Genomic DNA, 15,517 nt, shown 5'->3' on the forward strand with positions numbered 1-15,517 from the left:
AATATATATCATATACATATATATCTTGCACGCTTCCGACGACTGATTGCGTCATACTTAGTTTTGTTGTACCCTTCGCGTGTGCTTGTGTAAGATGGCTAACTGTTTTGTTGTAAGTACAGTCACTTCTCGACTTACGTCCGAAATTGCAGAACTGAACCCCGTCGTAAGTCGGGAAGTGACTGTATTGACTAATGCAGGCATTAATTTGACCGTACACTGCTGAATGTACTGTACGTATATATTATATATTATTTAAATATATACTTATAAATAATATATAAATTTATAATTTATCAAGTTTCCATTTATTAAAATATATTTAGTGTTACATGTAACATACAAAATTCATATATTGCAAGAATGCTATTATTTCTCAATAACAATCAAATGAGCAAAATGTTGAAACAAAAATAATGAACATGAAGTACTAGACTTTAAAATTATCACATTGAAAAATCGCTGGTAAAATCATTGTCATCAGAATCTTCCTCACTAGAATGTTTTTGTATGGTTGAAGCAGATGATGGTTTCCAAGTGTAACGTTTTATCGTTGGTGTTTTTAAGTAGCTCCTTTGCTAATAACAATGCTTCACAAGAATCGGTAAGAACTCGATTATGTAGTTTAGTTTTTATTAAATTTAATTGCAAAAAATACGTTTAACTGCTGAATGAGGAAGCAATAAAAACATTTATTTACTGCCAAAGTAAAGTAAAAAATAGAGAAATATAGAATAAAAACGAATGTTTTGAAAGGTACTAAATTGAAATGAAAGGTATTAGGATTTGATGAATAGTACCAGGAAAATGGTGTTGGGTATCTCGGTACTGGAACAAGTAAAAAGGTATTAGATTAGTACAAAAGTATTAGGTGGAACAACACTGGTGCCGGCTTTGTAGCCCCGATTCTGTTACTCGGCGTCGCCGCTAGAGGCGCCTCGATCTAGATTCGTCGTTCCTTCCACTAGCTCTATAAGAGCAGCACACTCCATATTGACCAAAGACAAACACGTGTAAGGTCTGAGCTCTGAAATTTAATTACGTGGCAAGTAGATACAAATAATTCAATTAATTTCATTATGTATTTGATATTTGTAGTTAGTTAGGGCAATGCGATTTTTCTAGGGTTTTCGCATAGTTAAATGTATTTTATATTAATGACAATTAACTAAATAACGTAATATTGTCTAGTATTAAAATGCAATTAACATTCAAAAACGGCCGCCATTTTATTAAAGGCACAGATTGAACAGAAAATTACAATGCATGAGTAAAACGTACAAGATCGAGCGGACGCCAAAATCGCTTTGCCACTGTCACAACATAACTTCTTTTAGGTCTAGAAAATTCAATACGTTCAATTGTAATCGTCACCATCCCAACCAACCGGTGGCCCAATTAAGCAGAATCCACTCTACGTAAAGATACAATTACTTGTTATGAAATCGAATAAGCTCCGCTAGTAAATTACGCACCAAAATGATAAAATTAAATACAAATAATTCATATATGTTAAAATACTTGCAGAAACACACTGATGCAATAACATCTTTACTGTGTTCTACATTTGGTGGTAGTTATTAATTTATTGATTATCTTATTATGTGAAATAAGTAGATAAAGCAATATTACTTTGTGTGTTTGTAAGAAAGAACAATGGCTACGTTCATCAGACTCAACGGTTCCTGAACATGTTAAGTAGTTTTCTGCGGAATGTCGTACACAGAAACACTACTTCGGAACATGTTGAGAATGTTGACGTCACGTTTAATCTAATTTCCAGCAGTTGTAACTAATGATAGAGGGTTGCGCATACAGAACAAATGTAGTACATATTATTTCTGTCGCCTTCAAATAATAACGTCAACCCTTGACGTTGATCCTTTTTCTCCAAGCCACAGATGTATACATAGCATAATATACCGGTATATTATAATATTTGTCCGTCTATACTAATAACTTTGTCTAGATGGATAAAATAGATATGGCAAAAATTAATTGTACTCGTAAGTTTTCTTACTTGAAGAGAAGCACTCGGAAGAGCATTGATTAAAAAAAAAAGAAAAAAAATCCATTTGTTCAAAGCTGACAAATTACAGATACAGATACCGCGATTAAAGTGCAAAAGTTCTGGTTAATTTTAGGTCAGCCATAACCTTCAAAAGCAGATACTGCAAGAAGACGTACAGTATGCACTACAACAGACAACAAAAGCATTGTTACGTGTAAAGTATGCAAAGGATTTGTTTGTAAAGAAACATGTAAATATGTTTTAATCATTATCAATAGGCCTAGGAATTTTTTCACATAAAACTCTCATATTTTTATATGCCAGTGCACTGGTAATTTTTAAATAAATTATTATAAATTATGAGATATTACTTTATTTCAGTAAGTTTTTAAACGTATTTACATCAGGATCAATTGGATCCAAGTGACTTTTTGCAGTTTTCGAAGGTTAATTTGTTTCTTCGAACAATTTTAAGTTGTTATAAACGAGCAGAAGCTACCGTATTGTCACAAACCACTCACAACAAGGCATATTTCATCGTTCAAAGCCGCTACCTATAAGTTACGTTATGTTACACCTGTTAAATCTGCCGAACACAGCCATATTTTGTAATGGCAAAGTTTTTTCGAGATATAATTAGTCTTTGAAACTGTATAATATAATATACTGTATTTCAAATAATGTATATTGTACATTGATGTAATTACATCTAAAGTAAATTGTCCCACTTTTCTGAAAAATGTAATTTTATGTCCGTAGATAATTACAAATCTTATTCTGTTCGTAGTGGTTGTAATGGTCAACATTGATGTAACAATCTATATTTGTATCCACAGTAATAAATATTAGGAAAATAAATTTTGTCTGTGTCAATTTATACTATTATTTATACTATTTACAAACGATTTATACTATAATTTAAAACGTAAAAAAGGTATATTGTATATAATTACCAGTGGCGTGCCGTGACATTTGATGATAGGGAAGCTGTGTTTTTGTAAGAAGCCGACTTACAGGGGTAATCAATTAATTGCGCGTCAGGGACCGTTTGTATTCGTTTGTTCGATAAGCCAGTAAAAACCGTATACTTCTTTAAATGTATTTTTAATAGATTATCTGACGTACTTAATAAATAAGAAAGTTCAATATAATTACCTCCGTTATTAGATTCAATAAATTCCCTATGCCCTCTAAATGCCAATTCTTGCTTTGAGAAAAAAACATATAACATCTATTAATTTAGATATATCTATTAATCGTAATTATCTTCTTATAATTTTTAATATTTATTTTATATTGTCTACCAATGTTATTCTAATGTCTACTTATTTTATATTGTCTACTAATGCCTATTCTATTTTGATTTTCAAATTCTTCAATTTTACGAAAGAATCGTCATTCGTCATAAATTTTATCGTCAAAATGTCGAAATTTTTTGTCGACGTATTTATATTTAATTTAGGCATTGGTCTTTCTCTTTTAATAATGTTTTCTTTTTCATTATACGGTCTTGAGCCAAAACTTTTTTAAAATAAATTTTTGAATCACTAGCCACGATATCACTAGCCACGAGGCTAAAATTAAAATTATAAAAAAAAACTTATTTGATAAAACAAAATGTGTGACGAATATACATGCCTAGTACAAAAAATTCTTCAATTGTATGAATATACTTTTAAAGAAACTTATAATTAAATATAACTTTGTAAAGAAACGTACATAGAAATAACAAAATATTCTTTACTTTTTAAATCTTAAAACAATCCACTTAGTGAAATACTGTAGCTCCCTACGAGTGGCTAATGAATGGTTTTAGAGACGGCCCAGGTAGGTGTGTGCGTGCCAAATCCCGAGGGTGCCGATACCGGTCAACGTCAAATGCCTCTTTTGACGCATCACTAGTATATATCAAAGGACGCGACGGGGTTGTAGATTTTAAACGTTTCTCGCCATAGCTGTAAAAATCTAAATATGTTAAACTTAACAGATTGTCCGTCGTTCGTTTTCTAAGTAATTCGTTTTAGGATCGAGTGTTCACGGAAATTTCCAAAATTTACAACTTTTCGGTCACTCTCATTGAACTGGAGAAATTTCTGTCTTTATTACATCTAATATTATGAAGAGATCAGACCCCACTGTACTCGGCAAGAGATTGGTTCTGTTAAGCTTCTGTTTAAGTAAAATTTCGGCTCTTTCATCAGGGTTTTATTTATGTTTCTAATTCCCTAATCGCTTAATTATTTAACTACTTCTTAAGTAGAAATAAGTCGAAACCGGTTACTTTGTACTTGAATATCTGTAGTCTTGGGAAAGAAGTGGAAAGAAATTTTTATGACAACGGATACATAAATCGTAAATTTAAGGAAAATAAATTCTAGAGCTTTTTTGTACCATTGTACAGTACGTCTCATTCATTAAATTTGGTTGTAAATGATGCTGCCAAAGTAACAATTAATTTTTTAACACTGTACTAGAATTGTACACGTTTTTTCTGCATCCCCTTACAGATGGGACATACTAAATCGTAATATCACTGGTTTAACATTGAAATCCGTAAGTACGAGGGCTGTTCGGAAAGTTCGCGGCCTTGCCTATATGCGGCGCTGCGATCAATTTAATTTTTGGCGGGAATTTTTCAGACATCTATGCTAAAGATACAATACCAATTTTTGCTTAATTTGTCGTAAAGTTTTGCCACGACCGCTTAGCAGATAGTTAGTGTGTAAGTGCTTTGTGAAAAATGGAGAAGACGGAGACTCGTGCGGTCATAAAATACCTGACGAAAAAAGGGTTGACCCCATCCCAAATCAAAGCTGACATGGATGAAGTTTTGGGAGAGTCTGCTCTTTCGTGCACCACTGTGAAAAAATGGACATCCCTTTTTAAATCTGGCAGAGAGAGTGTGGAAGATGACCCTCGCAGCGGACGGCCGTCAACTGCTGTCACTGAAGAAAATATCGACAAAGTTCACGATTTTGTGTTAGCAGATCGCCGTTTGAAAACGCGTGAGATAGCTGAGACAACAGGCATCTCTGTCGACCGAGTGCACCACACCTTAACCGAAAATTTGGGTATGACGAAGGTCTCAGCAAGGTTGTTGCCGCATCTGCTGACCCCCGAGCAAAATTGTGTTCGCACTTTGATGTCAAAGGAGTGTTTTGACTTCTACCAGAAAAATCCACAGGATTTCTTGCATTGGTTTGTGACTACTGATAAATTGTGGATCCACCACTGCTTCGACTGTTCTTTTGTTTCAGGAAAAGAAGGCAAAGACAGTTCCATCAGCGGGGAAAGTGATAGCTTCGGTTTTTTGGGATGCTAAAGGCATCATTTTTATTGACTACCTAGAAAGAGGAAAGACCATCAATGCTGTCTATTACTGTGAACTTTTGGAAAAACTGAAGAAAGAAATCGAAGAAAGCAGGCAACATTTGAAGAAGAAAAAGGGTTCCGTTCCACCACGATAATGCACCTGCATATTCCGCCAGAATCTCCGAACAAAAGATAAACGAACTTCGCTTCCAATTAGTTCCACATCCACCGTACTCACATGATTTGTCCCCCAGTAACTTCCATCTTTTTCCAAACCTAAAAAAATTTTTGGCTGGAAAGAGATTCCACTCAAATGACGAAATCATTTCTGAAGTGAACGAGTATTTTGCACACCTTGACAAATCGACCTATTGTGATGGCATAAAAAAGCTAGAACATCTCTGGAATAAGTGCATTACTAATAAAGGAAACTATATTGAAAAATAAAAAAAGTTTTAACATTATTTTGTTTGTTGTTCTATTTGAGGTCGCGAACTTTCCAAACAGCCCTCGTAGATGCTTTATGCGTGTGTCGCTTCTACCAGCTAAACTGGGTGAGGTTAGGTGCTCTGTAAACCGCATGTGTCAATGCTTATATAATCTGGCTGATTGGAAACTGACCCGGTTTCGACATTCCTTCCGCCACCGAATTATTCGAATATACAATAGCAATCTTATCGTTTTTTTCACATGTAGTATAGAAATTTGTAATAAGATACATAATGCAGTTATAATAAAATATTAATTTTAATTAATTCAAAGTACAGTACGTTAAAATATGAAAATTTATATTTTATAAAATATAAGGGAAGGTCATTGGAAGGTGGAATCGGCGCTTCCATCGCTTCTAATGACGGCACGCCACTGATAATTACTTAAGCACAGTCTTAGGATTTGACTTGTGACGGTTGGTTGCAGAACCGAAGACATGATGATTTGTCATTTTGCGTTTTCGTGTACTTAATCGTTGATTGTTTGACCGTATTAAACTAGCATTTTTCGATTATTTATGTTCCGCGAAGACTGGATTAAAACGAACTGATTAAATTAGGCATTAACGCAACGCGTGACAATCTGCGAGGGAGAGGTTTTTCTTGAGAACTTTCAATAAAATCTGAGCTACATTTGGGTGTTACACATTAATGTTTATTTCTGTTTTTTAACTTAAATTATTATTTTTCTAGGTGAATCACACCTTCTATACCATATTTTCTATGCTGTTGCAGTTTCGAGACGTGATGTTGGTTAGTAAATCTTCTTGCAAACCACTTCTTCGACAATGTCTCCTAAATTTAATATTTCTATCTCAATACAATAGAAATTATCTGAAACAAGTATAAAGAATAATCTGAATAATAATTGGTTAATGTTACCCTTGGTGGCAAGATGGCGACCATAGGAATTTTTCCCTACATTCTAGACAGCGACGGGGAAAATTTTCCCTAATTCGAGACTGCTACGGGGATAATTTTTTCCCCTGCGTTCGACGTGGCTTACGCGTTTCCGGTCGCCATCTTCGTCTTCTATGGAGACTGCGCGTTGCGCACTGTTTCGTAATAACGCGACCTAGGAACTCCTATACTATAATAAGATACTGTAAACCCTATTTTAATAGAAAAAAAATTTTTTTTTTACTCACGTTGATTGTCTGTCATTTCCCTTTTTTACATTTCCTCCCGACTTTCGAATTTTGATCTTCGTTTATAATAGATCCTTTTTACTCCCTTGTTTTGCGTCGGCTGCAACTTTCGATGACTTCTTATTTCTTCTTTTTTTACTCGCGGTGGTTGACGTTTCCTCATCCCGACCCTTCTTTGATTTCTTTGAATTCTTCTTATTATTATCGACGTTTTGAACGGGTGCAGACGGAACTGTCTCGGGTTCTACACTAGCTTTTCGAGATATCCCGGATGCTAAAGCCGAAATCGTCGCTCCACATTCTAGACGTAGGTAGTGCCATATGAATGACAAGATACATCCCCAGGACAGACGACCACATTTGCTTTTAAAAGTTCCTTCGTACACTGAATATTTAACTGCACACGAACTGCATCTAAGTAGACATTCATTTCTTTCGCTTCTGTAATATAATTTGCATGTCTTATCGCACGTAGAACACTGCGACTCTATCTGCTGTATACCTAATTTGACCGCAAATTTGAATGCATTATCAATTGCCGGGTTCAATCCCAATTCCGAATAATCTGTTTCCATCATTTTATAAAACTTCCTGGTAGTACATTTGGCCCAGAATTCCTTCGAACTCAAATCAACGTCGCCCATGACGTGCACGAAATTTCAACAAACAAAATAGCAATTTCTTTTTGTTTTTACTCGTAAAAAATATAAATTGCCTTTTTAGCAATTCGGAAAGAACAGATATTGTAAAAAAAAAATTTCGATGCCAACACTGAACATGCAACACACCACTGTCTTCTAAACTCCCTGCAAACGAAATTTGCATAATTCGACGATCTCGGCACCAACACATGTTCTTGTTCTTGTTCTTGTTCGTGGGTTTATGTTGGAAGGTATGGCCGTTGTCGGCTTTTCTTCCGATGCGCCGCCTGGTGGTTAGGCGAAGCGGCCGGTCTTATATATGTACCGCTCAAGGGCTGAGATGTGGTGGCTCGGGTCTAAACCCGCGTGTGGCCAGTAAAGTTGGCTGAGGTGGCGAGTCTGGTTCAGGTCCAAAGAAAGGGCTTGGCCCAACTCCCGACGGGCCTCGTTGTACGCCGGACACACCAGCCAAAAATGATCGGGGGATTCCTCCTGCCCGCAGTGCTGGCAGTCCGGTGAGCGGCTAAGGTGACGAGAAAAAAGGAAAGATTGAAGAGGCGCCGTATTAGTACGTAACCTCGCCAAAAGCGATTCCGCACGGCGCGAGGAGGCCAGATGGTAAGGCCAAGGAGAGAACGGCCGGAGGTGCTCCCTCCCCTTGTGCCGGAGAGCAGCCGACCAATTGTCGGTGAGGGCGAGCACGATCTTGTCCCTGTTGAACCGACGTAGGTCTCTCGGGGTAAGGGAATGGCGCCAGGAACCAGTAAGATCGGTGTGACTGGCTGCCCTATCGGCCGCTTCGTTAATCTGAATGCCCGAATGTCCTGGGATCCAAACGAGGTCCAGGGGGGCGGGGAACCTGCTGACAATAGATGCAATGTCTGAGATAATGGCCGTCGATGAGAAAGAGACGTTCGTGATTGCCTGCAGGACAGAGCGGCTGTCTGAAAAAATTACGGTCGGACGATTATATTGAGAGGCGATCATCAGCGCTCGCTGAATCCCGATAGCCTCTGCCGTGAAAACGCTGCAGGCGTCGTGGAGACGCCAAGTCTCCCGGATACCCTCGCTAGGAATGACGATGCCGATCTGCGTCCTGAGAGTAGTTTTCGATGCATCAGTACCGATGCAGAACCTGTCGTACCAAAGTTTAGCGTGGAGCTCAGAGTAAAGGCTTTTCAAGCCCTCGGCGTGATCCGCACCCGCTACGGACCACTCATTGAGGTGGACCTTGGGCCGGATCTGATCTGCACACGGAGGGAGGAAATTCTGGCGGTAAAGGCTGGCGACCGGGAGACTCTCCTTAGCGAAATGGGTAAAGACCCGGGCGACGTAAGGAGACTGAAAGCGGCGCCAATGGTGAGAGGCCAGACTGGGAGCCGCCTGGAAAAGGTGGAACAGAGGGCTTGATGGACCCCGAGATAAGTGTGTTACCGCATGCATTATCGCTCTGTGGCGAAGACGAAGCTGAAGCGGGATATACCCGGATTCCGTATAGAGAGAGATCAGGGGAGTCGATTTGGGGACCCCCAGCGCGGTACGAAGGGCCTCGTGTAAAGGGCGCTCCATACGGCTAATGCTGGAGGGCGGAGCCCCCTCCAGGAGCGGGGCGCCAAATTCCGCCATTGGGCGAAGCACCGAGTAGACAAGGTGCAAGAGGTCGGCGGTCCGAGCCCCATTTCGGCGGGAGGCAAAGTATTTTAAGTAGGAGCAGGACCGCGTTAGTTTGGTCCGGAGAAATTGGGCATGGTTGTCCCAAGTGAAAGTATGTGAGAGTTGGAGGCCCAAAACTCGGACTACCCTTTGCTGGGGGATGGTCCCCGAACTGAGGGTGAAAGATAAAGGTGAGCGATTGGTTTTGGCCGAAAAATCGATGGATGCGCTCTTGGTTGCAGAAAAGGACATGCTCCACCCCGACGCCCAATGTTCCAAGTGGTCTAGAGCTTGTTGGGCGCGGGCGTGGGCCTTGGTAGGGCTCGAGCTAGCTGAGAGAAGAAAGATGTCATCGGCATATACTATCACCGAAACATCCGGTGGAATAGCCCTCCAGAGATCGGCCATATATAAGGTAAACAGGAGGGGGGCCAGTACACTCCCCTGAGGGATGCCTTGCCGGAACGGGTGGGGATGGGAGAGGATTCCACGCCAGCGAACCTGGAATTGGCGGTCTAGCAGAAACGATCTAAGCCAAGAAAGAAACCTGCCCCCAATGCCATAAGTCCGGATCTTGGCCAGGAGGCCCTGCTGGTTGACCGAGTCGTAGGCCCCCTCCAAGTCGAGAGCCAACAAAAAGACCCACTTCCGTTGGGCCCGAGCCACTGCGACCTGATGGTGAAGGAGGAGCAAAGCTTCCTCGGCGCCCCGATAGGGCAGGAACCCAAAGTGGTGTGGGTGGAAGAAGGTGGAATTAGCCGCAGAAATATGGAAACGGTGCAGAACCATTCGTTCGAATAGTTTGGCCATGTGGGAAGTGAGAGAAATTGGCCGGTAGGAGGCGCAATTAGTCGCCGGGCGACCCGGTTTACGAATAGGAATAATATGGGCTAACTTCCACTCCTGGGGGCATGTCCCCGCCAACCATGCTCTGTTCAAGGCGGCCAGGAGGGCTGCAAGGCCCGACGGAGGGAGTGCACGAATGGCCTGGGCCTGGATGCGGTCCGGGCCCGGAGTGGTTGGGCGAAGGCCCCGAAGGGCCCGAAGCAACTCCGCTGGACGGAACGGGCCGTCCTCTAGGGTTAGCTGATCGTTGTGGTTCGCTGTGATTGGGGCGAAAGCGCCCGAAGGGCGGTTCCGACCAAAATAGGCGGCCAGCGCCTCGGCTTGCTGGGCTGGCGAAGTGATATCTTCCGTCGTACGCAGAATGAGGTGAGACGTTGGCGCGTCCGCGGGCGTGCGGAGGCGGCGAAAAATCCTATAGATCGTGGACGGAGAAGGAGGGGAGGAGCAGAGACGGCCCCACCACTCCCGACGCGCTTGTCGGGATTGCCGGCGGAGAAGGGCGCTGAGTCGTTTGTAGCGAGTCCAAAGAGCCAAGGAGGCAGATTGGCGGGCTTTACGAAAGGCCCTTCGTTTCTTAGCCCGAAGGAGGCTACAAGCCGGAGTCCACCAAGGTGGGGACCCAGGGGGAGGAGGGGCGCGCCACACCGAACAGTCCTCTACCGCCTGCCGAAGCAGGCCGGCGAACTGGGAGTACGAAGGGGGGCGGTGGGCCAGTGAAGAGATGGAGTTCTCGAACCGGGTGGGGAAGTCGGACCAGTCAGTACTACAGCGAAAGCGTACCCGAGGCCCCTGCCGGGGTGCTAGAGCAGTAATGGAAAGGGAGACTGGGGCATGATCGCTTGATAGAGTGTCTGAGAGGACGTTCCAAGTAGTCGAGCCGAGCAAGTCCGGAGAGCAAAATGATAAGTCGAGGGCTGAAGCGCTAGAGGCACTGAACCGGGTAGGAACCCCCGAGTTCAGGCAACAAAGGTCTGCTGTGGAAAACCAATCGAAGAGTGCGCGTCCCGCCGTGTCGGGGTGGGTGCAGCCATCATCCCAGTAAGGATGATGCGCGTTCCAATCGCCGCAGATGATCCGAGGGCGAAAACCGTCCCGAAGCAAAGCGTCAAGATCCATATCCGGCTGAACACCTTGAGGGGCGTAGACGTTCACGAGGGAAAAAGGGCCCCCCGGGAGAAAGATCCTGAGCTCCTGGGTCTCCAGGCCCGCGATTCCTGGGGCGGCCGGAAGGAGGCGCGCGGGAATGGCCGTAGCCACCGCCGCTAAAAGACCGCCGCCGCGGGAATTGGGACGGTCACACCGGAAAATGGTGAACCCAGGGAGGGAGAAGGAGGCTGACGGGACAAGCCAAGTCTCCTGGATTAAAAGGACGTCTACCCCGCGGAGCCATGGTTCCGCCAAAAGAAGGTCCTTTTTAGCGCGTAAGCCTTGGGCGTTCCAGTGAACGATGCGAAGGGCCGAGTTGAATTGGGCCGGACTAGGCATTATGTGCCGATTGCGCTGACTGACGGTGGCGAAGTTTTACCTTTTCCGCCGGGTTGGCAGAGCCAAAGTCTTCCAACGATACTGTCCGGGTTGGGCCAGGCGGGAAGGAAAGGTCCATGTCCGATGCTGGACCGTCTGAGTCGGAAGTAGCCTTTGGGGCCGCCTTCCTCTGTTTATTTCCTTTTTTCTTTCTAGGCGGGCCAGAGAGCGTAGGGCGTTCCTCCCGCTGCGGCGGACGTTTTTGAGCCTGGGAGGTAGGTAATTGTTGGGGTTGCGACGAGATGTTTTCGGGGAGAAGGAGTTCCGATTCCCTGGTGGGAGGGGTAGACCGAAATTCAGATCTAATTTGTCGGAGTTCTGCCCGTAGCGAGTCAATAGCCGCTTCCAGCCGGGCGATTCGCCGGGTCAAGGATTGGTGGTCCGGGCCCCGTGCTGAGTCGGCCTGATGGGTAGACTCTACCCTACCGCTGGGACCACTCTTGGCCTCCGGAACCTGGAGAGGTTTAGGCTTTGCCGCCACCTGGGCATAGGATGATTGCTCCGCACGGCCGGAGACGCTTAGCCTCCGCATGCGAACAGCGGTGGATAACACTCAATTTGAGTAGCCGCGCTTCCGAGAGGTATGCCGGGCAGTTGGGCGAGTCCGCTCGGTGAGGGCCCCTGCAGCGAACGCACTTCTCCGCCGGGCGCGAGCACCCCGTGGAGTCGTGGTCCTCCCCGCAGTTTAGGCAACGACGGCGCCCACGGCAAGAAGCCGGAGCGTGGCCGAAAGTAAGGCAGCGCCCACAGAATCTGGGCTTAGGATAGAAGCGCTCGCAGCGAAACCGTTGATAGTACAGTTTCACCGACTCGATCGGGTCCGCACTGGCAATGGAGAAGTAAACCGTCGTACTAGGGGTCACCTCTGCCCGGTCGTTGAGTTTCCGCGTGAAGCGGCGCACCTCGACAACAGGCAACATGGCCTCCGTGAGCATTTCGTAAATCTCGGACGCGGTTAGCGAGACATCCACTCCTCTCAAGAGATACGCCGTTTGGGAGCATTCCGGGGCCAACCTGCCCCACACCGACAAATCCCCAAGAGACGTCAGGGCGAGAGCCGTTTGGGCGGTGGAGAAGTCCCTTGTTTTCAACAGAAGAAGCCCACTTCTGGAATAACGAACGTCCTCGATGAGCTCCGGGCGTGGGAATCGCGTCCGGAGTGCGGCGTGTAGCTCGGCCGGACGTAAACGACGAAGGGGGCCCTGGCCCTCCAGGAAGATCGTGAACAAGAAGTCCGATGGGAGGGACGGCCGAATAGAGCGGAGTTTATCCGCCTCCGCGAAAGGAGCCAAATACCGCAGTCCCGAGGGATCGGGGCCCCCCGGGCCCGACTCCGGGGACCGGGGGCGAATGCGCGGGGGCGAGGACGCCTCCGAAGCCATGGAGCAGTCCACACCGGATAGGCCCGTGAATCGCGCTCCTACCTGGGAGAAAGCTGGGAAATACTTTAATTCCGGAAATCCTTTTTCGATGCTGAAGTAGCCACTCGGGGCACCAGCCACCAGGAAGTAATCTCTGCCTGGGAATGAGCAAAAACCGAACAGTCGAAAAGCCACCAAAAAACTTTACACTCCCAAAAACCAAAATATGAGAGAAACCAAAAAGCACAAGTCTAGCACTCGAATCTTCTGACAATTCGAAAGTCGCGCCAAAACCTGTACGCCATATTGGATCGTTTCCCCGGCACCAACACATTTCGTCACAACATTTCCAAAGAGCTCCCTCTCACGGCACAAACGCGAAATCGTGCGTCTCCGTTTCGAGGTTACAGGAAACGCGGCCGCTACGTCGAACGCAGGGGAAAAAATTTTCCCCGTCGCTGTCTAGAATGTAGGGAAAATCCCTATGGTCGCCATCTTGCCACCAAGGGTAACATTAACCTAATAATTAATTAATTCTTATGAAAGTAATTTTCATTCACTTATAGAAATGTTGACAACAAAATTTCTTAACTTCAACATGTTTTTAAAAACAAAAATTTAGCGACATTTTGCTTAACTTTGCTGGCAACATTTTAAACTGCGTTTGTGGAGCCATCTGTTACGATATTTTATTATTAAAAGCCTTTTATAAAGCGTTAATAAAATGTTTATATTTTGCAGCAGATTGTTTAAACTACGCGGAAAGTTTATTCTCGTAAATATCGCGTTTATAGAAAAATTATTCGGCTGAAGTTTCAACCAACTAGACCTGCACTGTGTTCGCTCTGACTGTCTGTTCTTCATTAATCACGAGAAAGGAGTTAGATAGATGAAAATCGAGATTAAATATGGAAAGCTTAGAACAGGAAGTCCAGATTAACTATATATAAACTTCTGGTTTGGACAGGAAGTCACGTTACTTTGATTGAAAAGTTTTTCCTGAAACGGAGTTAGATAGATAACCAACACGATTATATTGCTAATAGGAAAAGTATGATATGCAGGGGCAAGACACCACTAAAAAAAATTTAGAACATTGTGACGAAAAGTTGCAGCCCGGCATTGTGATGATGTCACAATAAATGATCGCTCATTTGATTTATTTGGTTACGGCAAAGAGACACTCAAGCGATCTGCCAAGGGGAATGCATCCCGGGAAAACTTTTATGTAAAGCTGGACCCTATTTAGATGTTACTGACGTGAAGAAAATCCGGAAAACTGCACATGACCATCCCGTTGGCCATGCTCAAACCTACGATAAACTTACTACCGGTTTTTGGCTGTTTTATCCATTCGGCTACTGGAGGCTTTTACTCATTCTAACAAAATGTCGTTCAGAAGTGAAACAGTTTTAGTGGCAAGTGCTATATGCTATCTGTCGCAGTAATCAAGTGAATGTAATATATATTTTTTAAAAATTATATCTTTTTTGTAAGAATTTACCAATTGAATGCGATAATACAATAACAACGGCATGATCATGGCCTCTTTCAACTGTCCCAAAAACAAAACGCAGGGGACGAAAAAAAACCAGGGACGTCGCAGGGGGGAAAAAATATCCTAAAGAAATTCTCGGATATTATTAGCCAAATTTCATTATGACGCTCCACAGAATCTCGTAGGATCAAAAATTAACAAACAATAGCAGTTATGCATAAGCAATACATAAACACATAAACATCAAATAATTTCAATTTATTTAAAACGATAATTTAGAAAAGAGACTATTGAGTGTTTTACTTTCTCGGCTGTTATGTATACGTAACAAGAGAAAGTATTGAAATCGTGTCAAATTTGACCCTCCTGTAAGAAACTGAGTCCGAGCTTTTTTGTTTTCTTTAACTATATTTATTTTTGGGCTTATGTTTAGTTAGTCCCCACTCACCCTCTATAACGAACGAAAAACGAAAACGAAGAACCAACTCACCGACCAGACGAAGCGCCATAGAAAAACTAACGCGCACTTGGCGCTTCCACACACCACACACACACACATATATATATATATATATATATATATATTTGCCCCCCAGGGCCCGAATGGATAAAACCACTAATCACATATATAGTTGGTCTTGGGTGTGTGCATCTCACAACAGGCTTTTTTTAAAACTCCACCCTGTGGGCACTAAGAAGACATTTTTTAGCAAGTCCATTATGGGTTCGGTCAGCTCACAAGGCCAGGTAGTGAGGGATAAAAGCCCTACATTCCGGGTCAAGCCACCTGAAAAATGCTTGGAGAAGTTTGTCCGAAATTGATCCCGGGCCCCCAGAGCGGTTGGCCGATGTCTTAACCGCTCGACCACCAAAGAATACAAAGAAACAAAATCGGTTTTATGAAAACCGTTTAATATCGTATACAGAAACCTGTTTATTTCATTAACATAATCAGTTAACTCAATTAATTATGTTTTAATAACAGTTATTTACTTCATTCAACATTTTTCATGTTTACCCTGAAAGAATGAA

General features: G+C 43.5%; 2 protein-coding genes across 2 annotated transcripts; one reads left to right on the top strand and one right to left on the bottom strand.

Annotated features, from left to right (window-relative positions):
* Positions 1-4,751: 4,751 nt before the first annotated feature.
* Positions 4,752-5,333, top strand: LOC136970398 (protein GVQW3-like). The gene has a single exon (XM_067264840.1). The coding sequence runs from the start codon at positions 4,752-4,754 to the stop codon at positions 5,331-5,333; it is 582 nt and encodes a 193-aa protein (XP_067120941.1).
* Positions 5,334-12,090: 6,757 nt separating this feature from the next.
* LOC136970399 (uncharacterized) lies at positions 12,091-13,008 on the bottom strand. Its single transcript, XM_067264841.1, has one exon. It carries the CDS (start codon positions 13,006-13,008, stop codon positions 12,091-12,093), a length of 918 nt encoding a protein of 305 aa, XP_067120942.1.
* Positions 13,009-15,517: the final 2,509 nt, after the last annotated feature.

This window comes from Centruroides vittatus, unplaced genomic scaffold (genome assembly GCF_030686945.1).
Source record: "Centruroides vittatus isolate TY-2023 unplaced genomic scaffold, ASM3068694v2 contig_193, whole genome shotgun sequence".
NCBI lineage: Eukaryota > Metazoa > Arthropoda > Arachnida > Scorpiones > Buthidae > Centruroides > Centruroides vittatus.